We start from the raw sequence: 21290 nt of genomic DNA, 5'->3' as shown, positions 1-21290 counted from the left end.
ATGTCAATTCTCATCAACTAATATATCATCATCATCACAACATTCATCCACACACCACACACCACCACCACCACCACCATCACAAAAAAAAACGAAAAAAAAGAGAATGATCCACGTACAACAAACAATGACATAATAAACATTCACAATTTGATGGTTGACCTTGTCCACGACCTTTTTGCATTCATTTATTAATATTTTTTTTCCATCTATATATCAATTTATTTGTCCTCATCATTATCATTGCTAATTTTTTTTTAACCAAAAGAGAAATGGAAAAAAAAATTTAATTTCTTTCATCATCATCATCATCATCTTCGTTGTAATAATCGTCTTCTATTCATTATTATTATTATTATAATCGTTTTATATATATATATTAAGATTATCATTATCATATAAATATACAACATGAATAAATGTTTAATTTCTCTTTATTATATGAAACGATCATGGACTTTATGCGTTGTTGTTGTTGTTGTTATTATGGATTCATTGAACATATGGCCTTTAATATATAAATATATGATGATGATGATGATGATGATGGCCGCCCAAGTCCATATATTTCTGTCTTTTTTTTCCTCTTTGAAAATTCACCATGTCCGTTTTCGGCATCATCATCGTCATTGGTATGTGTATGAATAATGTGCAAAATATTTTCAATTGGAACATGTTTGAAGCACACACACATACACACATTTATATAATTAGGAAAATGAAAATTACAAGAAAAAAAATCAATTTGAAATTTTAAAAAATTACCATTTTTTACACACACAAACACTCTATCGCTCTTTGAAAATTGTAACTCAAATCTCATCATATTTCCTAGAATCAAAATCACATCTTCCATTCAAAAGAAAAGTAAAAAAAAAACGAAAAAGATTTTTGAAAAACATTTTCGGGAAATTTTTATTTCCCATATCACACTTGACAATATCCGTTTTTTTTTCTTCCTATGTGATCATAATGATGGTGATGGTGACAAACGAAAAAAAAACATGGCCTTCTCTATGGATTTCTTTTTTTTCCAATTCACATCTTTTGGTTCGTGTGACAATTATTAATATAAGAAAAAAAAAATTATTGACAATTGATTGATATAAGGAAAAGAAAAGTGCAAATAAAATTAGAATATCAGTTCAGAATAATGCACTACAATGTATTTGGGTGTACTCGTTTCGGGGTGGAGAAACAAAAAAAAAATAAAATAAAATACAGAAAGGAAATTTTCTTTTGTCCATCACATTACATTTATTACATTTATAAAGAGAAAAATTATTGTCATCATCATCATTATCATTGTTACTATTGACAACAACAACAACAACGGAAATATTGAATTGATGAAATTTTTTTCGAAAATCCATCATCATCATCATCAGCATTATTACCCATTATGAACTTTTTGAATTGGGAAAAAAATGGTGGAAAAAATGATGGAAAAAAATCCTCGATAAATCAATCAATTTAAGGTTTTTCTCATCATCATCATCATCATCAAGGTGCACGTAATTTTTTTTTTTTTTTTTTGATCTTCTACACAATTTCATCTATAATTGATGTCAATGACAATATTTAATCGATAAAAATTTTATTAGAACGATTTAAAATCATTTTATTTGTCTATTATTCGTGTGTGTATGCGTGTGTGTGTGTGTGTAAATCATGATATCAATCACTTACATGATGATGATGATGATGAATCTCAATAAAATCGATTCATTTTTAATCGACGTTTGATTTTTGTTTTCTCGATTCTCGTGTATGTGTGGGATTTTGTTTTTCGATGATTAAAGATGCTAGATCACATACACACACGCACACACACACGTTTAGCGAATTTTATTGAAGTTTTTGCCGTTGTTGTTGTTGTTGTTGTTAATTTGATGAGAATGATGACGATGTAGAATTTTTTTTTATTTCGTTTAAAAAAAGAAACAAAGAAATTTTTCAAATGAATCCACAATGATTTGATTGGATTTTTATTATTTTCATCTACTGTTTTTTTTTATTTATGTAATGGGATTGATTTACAAGAAAAAAAAAGAAACGGTAGTAGATTGTTAGCTGTTGCTAATAGGACGATGCCGGTAATTATTATAAACTGATTATTTTTTTTATCCACCCCAATAAAAAGACTAGAATGAATTGAATTGAGATTCTGATCAATTCTTGTGCATACCAATAATGAAATTGGATTACAAGTTGTATCCATACTGAAACACAAACACATACCAAAACTTTTATTTTGTTGAAATTCTACATCTTATAGTTTATCATCATTTTGAAAATTTGAAACAAAACCGAAAAATTGACGATGATGATGATGATGATGATTTGATTGGTGATTGATATATTGTCGATGTTGTCGAAATAAATCCAATTTGTTTACGATAATTAGGTAAACAACAACAACAACAACAATTGGATAATAATAAGTAGATGAACAAAAAATGAAATTTTTTGGACTCACAATAAATTATGTCGTCAGGATTCGTCGTCGTCGTCGTCGTTGTTGTTGTTGTTTCATCAATTCCAAAAAATACAAATTGAAAAAAATAAGATTCACATTTGCGTGTTGTGTTTGTCATCATATAACAATAACAACAACAACAACAACAGTTCAGATATATAGTATGTGTGTATATGTTGAAAGAAAATCAGACAAAACATTCACATATGAAAAAAAATAACGGTAAATATGGATATTGTTGATATATATCATCATTATTTATTCTTCATGTGCATATTGATGAATATCATAGTGTTTTATTTTTCTTGTTGGTATGGAATATCCAGAATATATAAACATAAACACAAACACACACATACATGTACACATTATATTGGATTGGATCATCAAAATATATATATTCCAAACAAATATCTACAAACATAAACAACAACAACAACAACAATAATAAATGAAATGAAATGAATTGATAATAACAAAAAAAACGGCCAATGATGATTTATCTAAACATAAAAGTAGTGATGAATAGGATAGGAACATATGTGTGTGTAGGATACGAAACGAAACGAATATATACAGCATCAGTTACAACAGTAACATAAAATCGTAGCTGTATTGGAAAATGTGAATGAGAGATGATCATCGAAAAAAAATAGCAGCATATTATAAAAATGTGTGAATGACGTTGTTGTGTATACATTCGAGTAACAACACACACACACAAACAAAAATCTGGGCAAAAAAAGGAACGTTTGAAATGAAGAAAGAGAAAGAGAGAGATAGAGGAGTAGCAATATCAATAGTGTGTGTCGGTGTGTGTGTATGTGTGTGTATGAAGCGGAAAGAGAAAAAAATAATACAAGTGGTATGAATGAATGAGAGAAAGAAGAAATAGCAATTATTTTTTTTTGAAGGATATATATTGGAAAATATCAACAAACAAAAAAAATCACCACTTCCATTACATAGATATCCTGAAAGTAGTAGCCAAAATTAATGAATATAAATTTCTATCATTACTACTACTACTACTATCTGTGATCTAATGCTTCTACCATTTTTTTGTTTTTATACGAGCTATAGATATGTACGATCTCATCATCATATAATAATTCATCAATTCTTTTTACTTAACTTCTATGGCTCCCAGAGTTGGCCGCTACTTCAATATAAAAAAAATGAATATATTCTTTCAAAAATGATATCATTCAAATTTTTTTTTTTCGTTTATGAATAAATCCTGTTCAAACACAAACAACCACATTTGAATTCATTTTGTTTGCTTGCTAGTTTTTTTTACCCCCTCCTCTCTTTTTTTTTTGTTATCCCCCTATACTAACTCACTTACATTCTCTTGTATATTAAATCAAGATTTTTTTTCATAAATGAATCCGGCCACGGATACAAAAAAAAACAGTAGCAAATATACACATATATTTGATGATATCAATCATCATCATCATCATCATGATATAAACTAGTAGTGGTAATAATAGTAGTGGCTGTAGACTTTTTTCTTTTTTTTTTTTGATCCATTTTATTGAATTGTTGAAATTCACACACACACACACATACATACATCATATATAAATACGAACATAAATTGGATCAACTGACATTTATTGTTGAAAATTAATATGTTGGAAGTGCAGCAATTTTCATTTCATCGTTTCGCATGATGTAACCCACATCATTATCATATATATATAATATTGTATATTGCAAATTAATTTCAAATGTAGCATTTTTTTTTTGCATATCATATATTTGAAATATATATATATGAGACATATACACACAGACCAATACCACCACCACCACCACTATCATGGATCCACTACCACCATTATTATCATCATTGATATAATATGATATTTGAATGTTAGACACAAAAAAACACACACACATACACACACACAGTTAGATTCTAATTTTAAATGAATGATGAATTAGATTAACTTGAATAATAATTTAACTTTACATCCTGATGATGATGATGATGATGATAATATCATCACATTTAACATTGTCAAAAAAATTTAAAAAAAAAATTCCAGATCATTTTTCCATTTTACAGTTTCAAGAGTATATAATAATAATAACATGACTTTTTTTTGTTTTAATTTTTTTTTTTTTTAGAATATGGTGATGATTAACCAACACAACAACACATTAAATTAAACCTCATTGAATTTTGTTGTGTATGTAATAACACCGTTTTAACATCATAATCATCACGATGATGATGATGATTACCAGAAAAAAAATTTGGTTTTTTTTCCAAAACCAACGAAAAAAAAAAAAAAAATGGCTGGCTATAGATGAAGAGTATTTTGATAGATAGAAAATGAAAAAAAAAATGAGGACATTATCATCATTATATCGTTTCGTATGTAAGTGTTTGTGGTCGGTCGACATTTTGTTGTTGTTGTTTGTTTGTTGTTGTTGTTGTTGTCGATTGAAGATGATGAGGAATACTCAGAGGATGTCAATGATGATGATGATGATGATGATGGTGACCATAAAAAAAACCGCACACAAAAAAAATGAAAATTTTTTTTTTGCCGTTCTTCAACTTCATTTTAAGATACTATTAAAAAAACTACATGCATGAATGAAATTGTATGACAAATTGATTTCAATTTGTTGTTGTTGTTGTTGTTGTTGTTGTTTCAACTTCAAAAAATCTTGTTTATGAAACAATTTTAACAATCAAAAAAAAAAAAAAAACGATAAAAACCACTACAAGGGTGTTTATTTTTCTTGAAAAATTTTTTCATTGATTCAACTTTTTTCTTAAAAAATGAGATTGATGACCAAATTGATCTAGATTGAAAATTTTTCACACACACACACAGACACACACGCCAACACATGGTCATCATCATCATAATTATCATTACCATCATCATCATCATCATCATCATCATAATGATAAAAGACTCGATTTCAATTCAGTAAAAAAAAAATTGTATGATGTGATTATATATAATGTGATCAGATTAAAAAAAACACACACACACACACACCATTATGATTGATCTACATTTATTCAAATCACTTTTCAGTTTTTTTTATTTATTTATTTTTTTTGGTTTTTTTTCTGATTTTATTCCATGATGGATGATTTTATCTGACCATTTGGATCATGATCATTGATTATGGTTGAAATTTATGGCCAATGGGCCAATTGATGATGATGATGATGATGATGATGATGAAGTCAAATATATTAATGTGATTATTATTAATTTGATGTGTTACCATTTTTAATTCAATGTGCCGGGTACATTTTTTTTCTTTCTTATCCATCACTCTTGATCTAAATCTGATGACCAAATGATGATGATGATGATGATGATGATGATGATGATGATGATGATGCAAGTGGTTGTTGTTGTTTTTTTCTCATTCCAATTGTCATACACACACACACACAAACACACACAAACAATCTGTTGTTATGTATCAAGTTATTTTTATGTTTTTATGAATTGAATTCAATATTGAATTATGATGATAATGGTGAAAATATGATGATCATCACCAATACATATAGAAAATTACATAATCCCGATAATCAAAATCGATAGCCGATTTTGATTGAAACCTTGCCCCATCATCATCATCATCATCATTATATGACAAGTCAATGTGCATGTATCTCAATATGATGATCATCTGAGTTGGATTATTAGTGTTATAAGAGATAAAACATTTGATTTCGTTCTCATTTTAAGGGCTCAAATTCGATCCACATAAACCAAATCTGTCTTAATTTGATATTTTTTTCCAACATATATCTGTGTGTGTGTTTGAGTGTGTTGGATTTTTGATCCGATTATAAAATGTTCGTGATAGTAATCATAATCATTTTTTTTTGTGTGTGTGTGTGTGTATGTTTTTTGAATTTGAAAGAAAAAGATATTTTTATCCAAATTCAATTGATCGATTGATAAACAACAACAACAACAACAATCTGGAGAGAAATTCTGAATTAAAACCGTACAAAAAAATGGATTCAATAGTGGAATGAAGAAAAATGAATGAATGAATGAATGATGATAATCCAATGATCCGGTGTGATCGGATCATCGCTTTTTTTTCTATCCATCTCCATCTTTCTATCTGTAAATAATCTTTTTGCCTTTTTTTTTGATTTTTTTTTGATTTTCTTCCACCATTCATAGCCCCATTGATGATTAACTATATGTGCCACTTCATATGAAAAAAAATAGGCGCAACAAACGGGGAATAAAAAATTCATACTATTTTAATCAACCAACCAGATAATCTGATCCATCTACAGTTAGTTTTTTTTCTCACTACTCAAAATTATCATCAGCTAATCAGAAACAAAAAAAAATTGGTGAGAAAAATATATTCAAAATGCAAACAGAATTCATGTCATTCGAATTTTTTTGTTTTGTTTTGTTAATTCTTGTCTTGTATGTTTGAATGATTACGATATTTTGAAACTTTGTATCAATTTGATTGATCATCATTGAGTTTTTTTCATTTAAAATTAAAAAGAAAAAAAAACCAATTTTGTTGTGACAATTTTTTTTTTATTATCTACACAAATAAAAAACATGTGTTTACAATTTGTTTTTGTTTTTTTTTCATTCTAATTTATAATCATTAAATTCAATTTTATTGAGTGTGTGTGTGTGTGTGTGTGTGTGTGTGTATGGTGATATACAGCAGAAAAAACACTTAATTCATCATCACATGATGAAAAAACTACCTGAAAATCAATCAAACACAACGACTTGTTGAATACGGATCTCAATAACAGTGGTGGCAACGGTTTTTTTTCTATTGTATCTCATTCAATCACACATTATTTGGGTGACAAATTTAAAAAAAATGTAAATTTTACCAATCATAAGACATTATTATTATATTATCATGCACAGATAGAAAGAAAAAAAGTCAAATTGACTGGCACTAACCGGACATGCTTCTATGCAAAAAAATTTGTTTTTTTCTCTTTCCATCTCTTTCTTTCTTTCTTTCTTTTTGCTCACTTTACATCCTGGTTTTTTTCTATGTCACACACACACACACACAATCTTCAAATATTCATCATCATCATCAAATTGAATTTGCTTACATCTTGTTTTTTTTTCGTATTTCTTCTTCACCCCATTGCAATTCGAATGACAAAAATTTTTTTTTTTTTTGTTGTTTTGTTTCAATGTCAATCATATATATGTTCATTTATGTACATTTTTTCATTTAGAATTACTGCATTTTTTTAAATTTAAATTTAAATTTAATTAATTTAATTAATTGTATTATCATCATCCATTTTTTTTTTTTTTTTTTTGGTTGTTGACACAATGATGAATGATAACAACAACTACTACTACTACTACTACAACAAGATCTATTATTAAAAAAAAAATCAACTTGTTGCGCCGTCTAACGAAACCAAGTGAAAATTTTTTTATTATATTGGGTATATATGATGATGATTGTATTGTATTGAATTGGATTGGATTCAATTTTTCTATTTTCTATTTTCTATTTAATATAATATTGAAAACACAAAACGTTATATAAGTTCACTGACTGTTATCATATATCAGTATATATATATATATTTGTGTATAACAAGTGTACATTGAACTCATTATAAAGTTGATTCAATATTTTATTTTTTTTTCACTTGTTTGTAGTTTGGCATTGTTGTTGTTATTGCTGTTGTAGAAATTGCCATGATGATGATGATGATGATGATAAAGACGAAACAATTTTTTGTTTGTTTGTTTGTTTGTTTTGGTTTTATTTATTTATATATAATGAAATGATGATAATAATCACAAGCGGATTATCAAAAAAAAAAACGAGAAAAACAACGAAAAAAAATAACATAAAATGAAAAAAAATAAAATTTCGTCCTGTTCATAATGGTAGTATTTTTTTTTCGTTCATTATTTTTTTTTTGTATTTTACAGTTGTAAAAAACTGAAAGATTTTTTTCACTCATTTTTTTTTAGTGATACACATGTGTATGGATCACACCATCAAGTTTTCAATTTTATTGTTATTTTTTTTCAATTTTATTTCCATTGGATTTAGCCATAAACTTTTTTTTTCATTCACTTTACTTTCGGTTAATTACCTTATTATCCAAAGAAGAAGCAGAAAAAATAATAATAATAATAATAAAAATACAAACAAACAATCGTTGTGTTCCGGAATAATCATCATCAGAAACAAAAAAAAAAACATTTCATTTCCATTTTCATTTTTTTTTTCGTTCATCACACGCATAAATAAAAAAAAATTACTGGACACAAAGCAAAAACAAAAACAAAAACAAAAATGAACAAAATGCTACTGTAATAAAAATTATTGATCAATCAAAATTATGAAAACAAACAATTCATTTTCATTTTCATTCATTTATCTATCCATATATATCCACCGTTCCATCATATCATCATTCATCTAATCATTCCAAGGTTTCATTGTTCATCATTGTATTTGTTTATTTTTCTTTTGCTTCTAATTGAATTTCTTTTTTTTTGTTGAAATTCATCATTCATACCGGAAGTTAGCAGCTACCACAACCACAATCGTCATATATACATGATGATACAAATATGGAAAATGATTTCATTTCTTCTTTTTTTTCTGGTTTCTTATGTTTCATATTTCATTCTATTATAAGACTTTAATTGTTATTTAATATCATCATCATCATAATCATAATCATTGTTTGAATTTGAAACTTATTACTATAAGCCAAATAATTGGCCAATCAACCGACAAAAAAAAATGTCACAATTACACACATGATATATCGAGCACGAAAACCAGCAAAAAAAAAAAAATAAATAAATTGTCATACGATAATAATAACAAATGCCCTGAAACAATCTGAAATTATAAATGTCGATTTTTTTTTGTATTTTAATTTCTAGCTAGCTAGGGTAGTTTGACAGTTTAGGTAGACATTTTTTTTTCTCTCTCTCTATCTCTCTTCAGTTTGTTTTCATTCTAAAAAAAATGATGAATATGTATCCTGATTATATATATTATTTTGAATGAACACACACAGAAAAACACATTCACATTCACATTTTATTTCCTTTTTTGTTGTTGTTGTTGTTGTTTTGTTTCATTTTATTTCATTATATACAACGACAAAAAATGATATATCGTGCTTCATTGATTATCTAGACCCTATGATTCTAAGATTTATATTATGCAAAAGGATTTTCTTTGCTATATATTCAATTCAAATGATTCATTCAAGCACTTAACCCCCTCACACACACACACACACACACTAACCATACTTTGTGAAGAAGAAGAAAAAAAAAATTGTTCCAATTTCGTTTACTACTGATTTTCATCATCATCATCTTCTACCCACTATTTTTTTTTCTTTATACCATTGTTTTTTATTCTCAGAAACATATATAGAAAAACAAGAGAGATTTCAATCAGACAAATTTTATTATCATCATCATTATCATTAAAAAACGTTACCGTTTTACCCATCATCATCATCATCATCATTGTCATCATTATTATTACCGTTAAATGGAAAATGATCATTTCAAACAATGTGAATGTTTCTAATAATTATTTGAAACAAAAAAAAACGGTGTCACAGTGGTTGACGATTTTTTTTCCTATATCTCTCTCTCTCTCACTCTTTTATTGCTGACTTGATCTATATATATAATGCCTGTTGATCATCATCATCATCATCAATAAGATATATATTCATTGTTATTCACTTGTTTTACTTATAGCCGGTTTTGTATCACAGTATAGTTGTTTAGGTTAAGTTGAATATATATATATATATTCAACATAATGATGACTATGATGATGGCCGGATTTTTCATTCACGTTTGTTGATCCGTTACAATTTCATGAGAAAAATAACCAAAAAAAAAAAAAAAAAACAGTCAGAAATAAATTGTCAGTGATTAAATATGATTTGATGCATGTCAAAGAATGTGTGGTAAAAAAAAAATTCTGTGACATGTTATATAACTGATAATTTTCATTTTTTTTTTGCATACCATTATTGTTCAACACTTGATTCATCAATATTTTTTTTTTTTTTTTTGTATTTTGAATTTCGAATACTGGTATTTGGGTGCACAGGATCATATTTTTTTTTTTGCAAAACTTTTGTCTTTTAAAATTCTTTTCTTTTTCAATTTTTTGATTATCATAATAGCAAAAACTTCTTTTTTTTTGTTTCATACAAACACATACATATGCTCGAATTTCAATTTCAATTGTAATGAAATGCATATAGATTCATTATACAAGCCATATATATCATCATCATTATTAATATTATCATGACTTGAATTTTTTCTTTTCCAACTCTCATCATCATCATCATCATCATCTTATAATAATTTCAATTTATATGTCTGTCTAGTGGCTAGCCATAGACTGAAACTTTTTTTTTTTTTTTGATCATTTTGACATATTAAAAACAGTAAAGAAATTGAATATATATAAAAAAAAGATGGATTCACTTTCGCATAAGTATTTGATTCGTAGATTGATTTGTTCAAATATTTTTTTTTCTCTTTCTTTTTTTTTCTTAATTCATAAGATGATACACAATGATCTGACTGCTACTGCAGAAGGCTGCTGGTACTTTGGCTGTCATTTGGAAACATCAAAGCCAATCAATATTGTCTGTTAATATCATTCTATTCTATATTCATCATCTCATGCTGTTATATTTGTATTTTTATCATCCTAAAATAAGATGATAATGTATTTCAGGAACCCTAACAGTGTATTGAAGGAAAAAGTGTTTAGATTTCAATATAATAATTAGTTGTATAAACATCAATGTTTTTTTTTTTTTTTTGACATACTGGTCAATGAAGGTCTATCTTTGTTACTTAGTTTTGTGCAAACATTTCTAAACATCATCATCTGGATCTAGATTTCACATTCAGATTGAATTCATCATACACGGAAGTATAACAGTGTTGGGTGGCATCGTTTGTATATTTTTTTTTTTATTTTCTTCTTCTTCATCACATATATTAACCATTCAATAATCGTATTTTATTTTGTTTTGTTTGATAAATTATTGTACTTGTTATTAGGTCAAAGGTAATCTGTTTTTTTTCCTCTTGAAGACGTGGTCAATCGCTCGATCGATGTGTGATCAATCTTTTTTTTACAACAACATGGTTACAATAATAATGATGATGATGATGATGATGATGATCATTGAAATAATAATTGTGCTCAAAGAAAAGTTTGTAAGGAATGAAGGAAAAAAAATTATTCCAAATTATGTGAAAAGAAAATGAATTTTTTTTTTTTGCCAAAGTAATACAAAGATGGTTCCTCAATACGAATTTTCGAATGATTTTGAACTGACTGAATGGATGGTTAATGATGAAAGAAGAAAAAAAAATCGATCATCATCATCATCATCATCGTAAAGGCATCAATCGTAATGATTTTTTTTTCTCATTGGATTCAATGATAATTTCATTCATGGTTTGAACGATTTATTTTTTTGCTGCTGTTGTTGTTGTTGTTGTTGTTGTTTATCCTCCTATTATTGCATCCATTGTTGTTGTTATTGTTAGTGTTCATTTTGGAACACAATCAAACAAATAATAAAGCAAAATAAAGCAAAAAAGATTTTTGACTTTAATCAAATCGAATCGGATCAATAAAAAAGAAAAGGAGCAAAATCCGAAAACAATACGAATCAATGATTTTCATTTTTTTTTCACAATTCATTCAACATAATCAGATATTTGTCAAATGATTTTGTTTGTTTATTTATATTTTTTTTCACCAAATTTTTCAATCAGTTTTTAACCTATTTTTCACCATTGTTTGATTTTTATTACGATTATATATCGATTATTATTACCAGTCCACAATGTTTAAATGATTTTTTTCCGTTTATTCAACAAGTACAAATGATTATATTTGTTGAAACATTGATACACCATACACGTGTCCAAATATACATGATGTTGATGATGAAGATAATAAGATATCAGGCACCGGATCATGCTATTTTTGGTGGTTATTCATTTATCCCTCGAAGGATTGTTTTTTTTTTAATCATATATCCATTCATTCAATCAATCAATCAATCAATAATGTCAGCAGCGCCATAATTTTTGTTTTTGGTTAAAAAAAATTGATCATTAAACAATCTGTTGATGACAAATAATAATGGCTAATAATAAAATGGTTAATCAATCTGTCAATCAATCAATCAATCAATCAATTGATCGATCAGAAGAAAAAAAAGACTACAAATTTTTTCTTGTTAATTCCGTGACCAATTATTATTATTATTTTTTTTCGGCTTTTTTTCTTTTTATTCTGTCGACTACATCTGTGTGTGTATGTGTAATGTTTATGTTGATATCAATTACTTGCGGATGATGATGATGATGATTTAATTGATTTTGGTATGATTTGTATGTGTATGTCTGTGTATTTGTTGGTATAAATATCGTGTTGGACATGGATCAATTTTTTGTTTTTCATCCTGTTTACATTCGTATTCATATGAATCCAAGCAATTAAGTGATATTAAATAATATATTTATATGGAACGAAAAACAAAACAAAATAAAAAACAAAAACAACAACAACAAATAAGCAACAATAATAATAATCATGATAATCGTTGTGTTTGTAAACTGGTAATTATTATTTATATGTGAAATCAATCAAATTTTATGATCTACATCTACAGATTATTTGGATATTAATTTTGAATTTTCTTTTTTTTTTTTTTTTTTTGGTTTTGTTTTTGTCATCTTTCAAAATATTTTAAACAACAACAACAACAATTGGAAGCAAGGATTTTAGATATTGAAATGATGATGATGATGATGATGATGATGATATCCAATATATTTTAGTGAATATGAAATGACATTAGTGAAATTAGATTTGTGTGTGTGTGTGTGTGTATGTTTGTATTTGATTTGACAAGAAAAAAAACTTGTTCAAGAATTTGTCAAATTATGATCGTTATACATATACATATACAAGAAACATGCACATCAAATAATTTTAAGGCAAATAATAATCATCATCATCATCATCAGTCAAGTAATAATAATTGCGTGTATGTATGAGTGTGTGAATGTTTGCAGGTGAAATATTTTTCATATGTGATCCAAAACCGAATGAATTAATTGAATTCCGGATAATACATACATACATAATAATACGATGTAATATATAATTATATAATATTTCTGATAACAATGGAAACGAAACGAAACGAAAAAAAAATGAATCAATAAAGAATTTTTCGAATGATGACAAATATTATGTTTGATTCGAGAAGACAAAAAAAATTTATTTGAAGCAAACGAGAACAATTCACCATGATGATGATGATCAGTATAATAATTTCATGTATTGTAGATGGGGTTTGAGTTTTCTTTTTTTTCTTCTTCTTCTTCTTCGTTTCTGGTAAATACTGGTGGCCAAATATGTTTTTTTTTCATTCCTTTTCGATGAAACAAAAACACAACAACAGTAGGAAACAAAAAAGTTCAATGAAATATAGGTGTGTGTGTGTGTGTCTGTTTGTGTTGACGTGAAATATTCAAATTTATTTCCTGGATTTTCTTTGTTGTTGTTGTTGTTGTTGTTGGTTGTACGTTTATGTATTTGTTATGTTTTTGTGTGTGTGTGTGTATGTCAGCTAGGTTGCCAAATTCATGTATGTATTTTTTTTTTATTTCATTTAAATTCGATTCTCAAAATAAAATAGATACAATAACACACACACATACAGCTGTGTTCCAAATGATTCACATATGTATTGTTGTTGTTGTTGTTGTTGTTCAGTGAAACTTTTTTCTCTCTATTTCCTCCCCCGGTTTCAAATTTGAACAGAAAAAAAATTAGTTTTCATCTAATTTTCTATTATTCTATAAACATATATATATTTACAGGCAAATTGAACGGGTTGCTCTCATTAAATTAACAATAGAATAATTTAATTTTTTGTTTGGAATAAAAAAAAGAAAAGAAGAAAGAACAGGATACATTTGTTTTTTTTATAAAGATGAAGATTTTTTTTTTTTGAATTGAACAAATTATTATTACCCGTTATTCATTTGGGTTTTTTTTATTATTGTTGTTGTTATTGTTGTTAGTTTTTGTTGTTGTTGTTGTTGTTGTGTTATGATTGCATTTGTATGAATGAATGAATATTTTTGAACATATTTGGCTACACATTTTATTTCATATCTTCATCATGATGATGATCATCGTCATCATCATCGTGAGATATTTCACCATTAGTAACGACAATCATTCCATTCATTTGTGTTGTTGTTGTTGTTGTTGTACAATCGACATCAATCGATGATTGTGAAGCAGTTGTGGTTGTTACCGGATCTTGATTTGAGCTTGTTGCCGAACTACGTCGTCTTTCTAATTCAAGCATTGAATCATCGATTGCTTGTTGTGTGATAGTTTCAGATATTTCATGTGCCGCTATAGCCATTGATACACAAACACTAGATTGTTGTTGTTGTTGCTGATCATTTTTTTGATCCATGTCTTCACCACCGGTATTACTTCGTCGATGATCTATGTTTATTTGGTCGGCATAATTTTCATTTTCAGATGGCAATAATGATGATGACGATTCAGTGCCGATAGCAGGTCTAGATTCAATTTCAGGTGTAGGTTGTATAATAACTACTGCTTGAGGTGCCATTAACTGCATTGGTTTTGGTGGCGGTGCGAAGCTAGGAGGTTGTACTGATCCCGTTATTGTTTCTGTTGGTGGTGGTGGTGGTGGTGGTGGCGGCGGCGGCGGCGGTAGCGGTGGTAATGCTGATAGTGTTGTTTCATCTTCATCATCGTCACCATCACAACTCTCCATTTGAGGCGGTGGTGGTAATGGTTGTTGTTGTTGTTGCATTCCATTAGATTCGTTGTCTGTTGGTGTTCCATTTTTATTACAGGAATCTACTAGAGACGATCCATTTTGATCATAGACCACAGAAGACGGTATGGGTGGTGGTAAATCGATCGATGGTGGTGGCAACGGTACTTGACGACCAAAACCATTTGGACCATTATCGTCATCATCATCATCATCATCATTATCATCATCGTTTTCATCATCATCATCATCATCATCTTCACTTTCTTCTAATTCACTGACTAACATGGATGGAAAATGACCAACATGGCCATCGGTAGTTTGACCAGTCCACCAACCATCATCCGAATCTTGATCAATAATTTTAATTAGATCACCAGATTTAAAAGAAATTTCTTCACTATTAGTAGCGATATAATCATACAATGCACGAACATAAGTAATATCAAGTTGTTCATTATCATCATCATCATTATTTATGGTTTGTTCATTTGATTGTTCCATTTGTTTATTATCATTTTGTGAAATTGTTAATGAAGCTTGTTGAATATTGATTTCTGATTGTTGTTGTTGTTGTGCTAATGATGATATTGTATTAGATGGTGGTTCATCAGTGGTCCATTGATTATTGGCTGGAGTAATCGGATATTGTTGTTCATCATTATTTTCATTGTACGTTGTTATATCATTTGGCATTGTGGCTTGTATATCGGACGTTGCTGTATCATAATGTTCATTCATAGTCACTTCTTGTAGATATGATGCCGGAACATAACCGTATTGACCTGTTTTTTTTAATATTCAATTTGAATAAAATACAGTAGGGAATAATAATAATTATATTAATGTTTTTTTTTCTTATTTTTCTTGTTTTAAATGCGAAAAAAAGACAAGATAAAAAAGAATTCTATATCCAGACAAATCATAATTTAGCAAATTAGACCTTAATGACTAACCGTCTTTATTTTGTGCCTGGACCCAATCTTTATCGGCTGCATTCACAACATTAAGAATTTCCTGTTCAATAATGGTGAGCTCATCATCATTTTGGGCAGTATAACTGTATAGAACAAAACATTGTTTGCCAATCAATGCAAATCCGTCGGCCATTGGTTGATCTTGTTGTTGTTGTTGATTGAAATCATCATAGAAATTTTCCTGAGTATTATGTTGTTGATAACTATCATTATCCATTCGATCATCATTTAAATCCGTCGATTGTTGTCGATATTCATCGGCTGTTTGTTGTTGTTGTTGTTGTTGTCCATCTTCATTAATTCCATTATAGGCATTACGTACGGTAGTAGTAGCAGCGGTTGGTACAGATGGTTCATTATCCCAGGCTTGTGTTGGATCATAATCACCCCAAGATGTTTGATTAGCTGCTGAATATGCTGCAGATGTGGGTGCAGGTGATGTACTTTCAATACTAGTGCCCATCTGTAAAAGTTCTCTATCAGGCGAATCCAATTGTTCAATCGATGATGATGATTCAGGTCGTACCGTTTGATGTCCACCGGTGGAAACATTTTCAGATTCACTTTTTGAACTACTACAAAGAAAAAGGTGAAAAAAAATCAATAAATCAATTTTTTTTCATTTGAATAATCTCATTACATACAGTTTAGCTTCCAATTCACTATGTGAACGCATCGATGGTGTACGACTCAATGAAGTTAGATTCAAATTATCCACTTCCAACGATTGTTGTTTGATTTCGGTTGCAACTTGAGCTTCGAATGCGATAAAATCTTCAACTTCAGCACCGCTTTCTTTAATTGCTTGTAGACGAGCCTTTGCTTTCAATTTACTTATCTCACATTTACGTAGCTGTTGACGGATTTCATCAATTCGATTCTCGATATCTACCTGTCCACTTCCAGGTAGATCGACAGTCTTATCATTATTGAAATGTGATCAATTATTAAATATTGTAATAGGGGATTGAATGGTGTGATTCGATTTGAAAAATGAGGAAAAATTTTTATTATTAATATTATTATTAAAGATTGATAAATAAATAAATAAATAAATTACCTTATGACCTTCCGATAACAATGCTTGTAATTTAACTAATTGAGCTGATAAACGATTTAGATTGCGACATTCTTTAGAAAACCAAGTGAACCATTTTTGACCTTCATTACGTAATGCAATATCAGCATTATGATCCAATGAAATTGTATCGATCGGATCATTATCACATGCCTGAAATTCATATGATAATATTTCCCTTTTTTTATATATTGGAAATAAATTAATTAATTTATTAATTACTTCAACAATTATTTTATTATTCATTTAAATTAAGAAAATAGCAAACAATAATAATAATAATAACTTACGTCAATGATGTTGAATTTGGATCGCGTAAAAATATTGAATTTGTATAATCAGCTGATGTATGATCAACTAGATCGGTGGCCTTTTCATTAACATCATACCATGATTGAGCGGAATCTTTTTCCACTTTTAATAAATTTAACATATAACCACGACATTTATCCAATACATAATCATCGATGGTCAACATAAGATTGATTAAATCTTGATTATAATAATGATCAAAATGTGCATTGCCAGCTGCTAATGCCATTATATAATCATTTCGTGCCTATTTTTTTTTTCGTCGTCGTCGTTTGTTATTGTTATGCATCAAAGCGATGGGAAACAAAAATTAAAATATTGAACAATTTTGATAATTATTGATTAGTAATTATATTACCTGAGTTGATTGTATATCGCTTGCTTCACGATGTGCTGATGTACGTTCTTTTTTATTTTGTAGATTTGTAAATGATGCAAATATGCCTGTTTTACGTTTTTTAATTCTTTTATTTTATTATTATTATCATCATTATGTATGTAGTATTGACATAGAAATTGATGAAAAAGAATAAAAATGTTAAATAATAATGAAATAAAAATCCATCATCTAGTCTAGATATTGTGAAAAATGTATTTTTACAATTTTTTTTTTTTGGATCAACTTACTTTTCTTCTTTATCTCGTGCTTGTTTGGCCAAATGTTCTTCTTCAAAATATAATTTTCTTGTTTTATCAATCTCGTTGACTGAATTGACAATTTCTTCGTGCATTTTTCTGTGTGTGTGTCCGGTTTTTTTTGGAAATTATTGTCCATTATTATCATTTATTGTTATCATAATGATTGTCACAATGTGTTGTTAATGATTGTTAACAAATGGAAAAATGTTTTATAACCCATATAAATGGCCAGTTTGAATGATATTTCAATGAAAACAAAAATGACATTTAAATCCCATTTAATGCTTCAGATACTTACTTGAGATAATTGTCCAAACATTTTTTGGCCACCTGAATCTTATGTGAACGTAATGTTTTCAATGTTTCACATACTGTTGCCAATTGTTCAAATTGTGATTGACGATTTTTGGCATGTTTCTCTGTTTCTTCTTGATATATTCTCCATGAACTGTATAATGTTCTATAGTAGTGACAATTTGATTATTTGAAAAAAAAATTATTAAAAAAATATCAAAATTTTTTTTTTGAAAATCAAATCAATTACTTGATATCAGAATTATCATCTTCATTTGAAACAAATGTTAAAAATGTTGATGAACGTTTTGAATAGCTTGTATTCAATTTGGCCAACGATTGTGCATAATCACGTTCTAAAGCGCAACGATTTTTTAAATAATTACGCAAATCATCCAATAGATCAATATCTGTTGTATGTTTCAATGAAAGACGTGTCGATTGTTCAGATAATAATGATTTAGCTGCTGAAACTAATGCACCTGGTTTTGTTGAATATTGTTGATGATGAGATGGTGATGATGATTGTGGTGGTGGTGCTGGTGCTGGTGCTGGTGGTGGTGTTGGTGATGGTGATGGTGATGATGATATTACACTCATTTTAATTTCTATTTTTTTTCTATACTAAAGACAAAAAAAACAATTTGATTCAAACAAAGTGAAAATGATCAAAATGACCGGGCAAATTAAAAAAAAAAAATAGGAAACCAATTATATACAATCAGAACCAGAACCAGAACACACTCACACACACACAAAAAAAACTAAATAATATTGTTGTAAAGAATTTTCGAAATGAAAATTTAATAATGCTGATGATGATAAACACTTACAAATTCTATTATTTTCAAGGTGGATGTTTTCTTTTCTTTTTTACGATTCAAGATTTGTTTTCTTTTTGCACTTGTTTTTTCGATTTTTCTCTTGTCGTATAAGCTGTGTATTACGAATTAGAAAAAAAATATGTTCATTATTTCTGTTTTGGTATATGCGTGTGTGTATGAGGAATCGTTGATTTGAACCAGAATTTTCTTCTAAAGGCCACAGTGTAATATACATATGAACACATATACATATATGAAAGGGAAGTAGTCGGAAAAATTTCTCGTGTTGTATGTCGATTCCAATGTGAAATTTTTTTTTCTATTATACATACAACCCAATGAGAGATGAAAAAAAAATGTTCCATAAAATTCGGATCACAAACACTGTTTTTTGTTGTTGTTGTTGTTGTTGATTTGATTTGCAAGTAGTGTAGGAGTGGTAGGAAATTCTACCATTGTGTCAAAGATTCATATTATGGCCCATTCATTTTGATTCTTTCTTTGTGTGTTTGGTGTCGCTTTAGAATTATATTCTTTTATTTTCGATACTATATTATTATATATTGTAAATAGCAAAGAATTGCTTCCGTTGTCCGGGAACTATTGAATCGGATCTTGATGTTCCACCTTGAAGATTGGTCCGTTGTTATATTATTTATATATATAGCTCTCTTTGTCCTATTGCAAATGAATAGAAAAAAAAGGAAGAAACGTCACAACATACAGGGAACATACATTAAAAGTCCAAACACACACGCACACAACTATATATATAAGTTATAAACTGATGAGAAAAAGATAGCAAAAAAAAAAGAAGAAAAGCATTCTTTAAAGATCTTGAAAACCAGAAAACACACACAATTATATATATATAAAATGGTCCGATGTGATGTTTGGCTTTCGGTGGAAAAAAATGTTCTCTAGAAAGACCAGATCCTATTTTCATCGGTATCAAATGGAGCAGAATCTATTATTCACAATTTTCGATTCATACTAATCGAAACAGAAAAGAATTTTTTTTTTTTTGAACAATACAAAAAAAGAGGTTATTGTTTGTACACATATTTTAATGTAGAGAATTTTTTTTTGAGAATCAATATATTCTTCACACACAAACACACACACACATCCACAACGGTGGGCAAAGATGTATTGATTGATTTTAAAAACCAATTGTTATTTACAATTACAATCATAGTAAATGATTAATTTGAAAAAAACGCCCATTAAAATGTTTAAAAAAAACAATGTTTTCTCCATTTCATTTATGAGTTGACATATTAACATTTCAACATTTTTTTAGCCCAGTCTATATTTATATATATAGAATCAGATTATCCAATTTTAATGAATGACGACAAAAAAAACTTGACATTTAAATTGGTTTGCCAAGCTTTTGCATTGGCTAATTTTATTTGTTCAATTTACAATTTGAAAACAAAATTGAAGAATATTTTCCATTCATCAATTCTTTAATTCTATTATTTATTTTTACATTCAATTCATTTCTCATCGATCATTTAGGTTTTTGTATTAAGGTTTTTTGTTTGTTTGCCACCTACGGTCGAAATTTCGATTTAAATCGAACGAATCCAAGTGTTTGGTTTTGTTTGGTGAATTTTTTTGTTTTCATTTCATTGGTTCCCATTCTTGAAACACACACACACACACACACAAACACACACAATTATTGAAAAGCAAACAAACTATCTCTATGGCCCTTTGGATTTATATATTCCTCCAAATTTCTTATCCATGAGAAAATGGAATAATAATAAAAAAC

At 28.2% G+C, this 21290-nt stretch overlaps 2 protein-coding genes across 4 annotated transcripts in view; both read right to left on the bottom strand.

Annotated features, from left to right (window-relative positions):
- LOC124495524 (uncharacterized) overlaps window positions 1–2714 on the bottom strand; it is a 32795-nt gene extending 30081 nt beyond the window's left edge. The window contains exon 1 of the mRNA XM_075731397.1: window positions 1690–2714. The gene's annotated coding sequence lies outside the window, so the exon portion shown is untranslated. The remainder of the gene's footprint in view (window positions 1–1689) is intronic.
- Window positions 2715–12775: 10061 nt separating this feature from the next.
- Window positions 12776–20665, bottom strand: nwk (FCH and double SH3 domains nervous wreck). 3 transcript variants are annotated; one of them, XM_075731393.1, is made up of 10 exons: window positions 20232–20665; window positions 18934–19307; window positions 18688–18849; window positions 18378–18485; window positions 18109–18214; window positions 17729–17997; window positions 17421–17616; window positions 17005–17279; window positions 16340–16935; window positions 12776–16168 (listed from the first exon to the last, which is right to left on the bottom strand). In XM_075731393.1, exons 1-10 carry the CDS (start codon window positions 20238–20240, stop codon window positions 14727–14729), a joined length of 3537 nt encoding a protein of 1178 aa, XP_075587508.1. In that variant the 5' UTR covers window positions 20241–20665; the 3' UTR covers window positions 12776–14726. The 3 variants fall into 3 exon arrangements, with proteins under 3 accessions (XP_075587508.1, XP_075587509.1, XP_075587510.1); XM_075731394.1 differs by lacking the exon at window positions 20232–20665 and adding an exon at window positions 19517–20072; XM_075731395.1 differs by lacking the exon at window positions 20232–20665 and adding an exon at window positions 19517–20072 and having other exon boundaries at window positions 18934–19302.
- Between the last annotated feature and the right edge of the window lie 625 nt (window positions 20666–21290).

The sequence above is a fragment of the Dermatophagoides farinae genome, chromosome 5 (assembly GCF_024713945.1).
Source record: "Dermatophagoides farinae isolate YC_2012a chromosome 5, ASM2471394v1, whole genome shotgun sequence".
Lineage (NCBI taxonomy): Eukaryota > Metazoa > Arthropoda > Arachnida > Sarcoptiformes > Pyroglyphidae > Dermatophagoides > Dermatophagoides farinae.
This window is presented reverse-complemented; position numbering and strand designations above follow the sequence as displayed.

Excerpts from the sequence above, each read along its gene's own strand:
- nwk (XM_075731393.1), bottom strand. Across the intron at positions 18,215-18,377 it reads GCACGAGATAAAGAAGAAAA|AATTAAAAAACGTAAAACAG; the intron begins GTAAGTTGATCC and ends ATAAAATAAAAG. Across the intron at positions 16,169-16,339 it reads CCAGGCACAAAATAAAGACG|GTCAATACGGTTATGTTCCG; the intron begins GTTAGTCATTAA and ends TAAAAAAAACAG.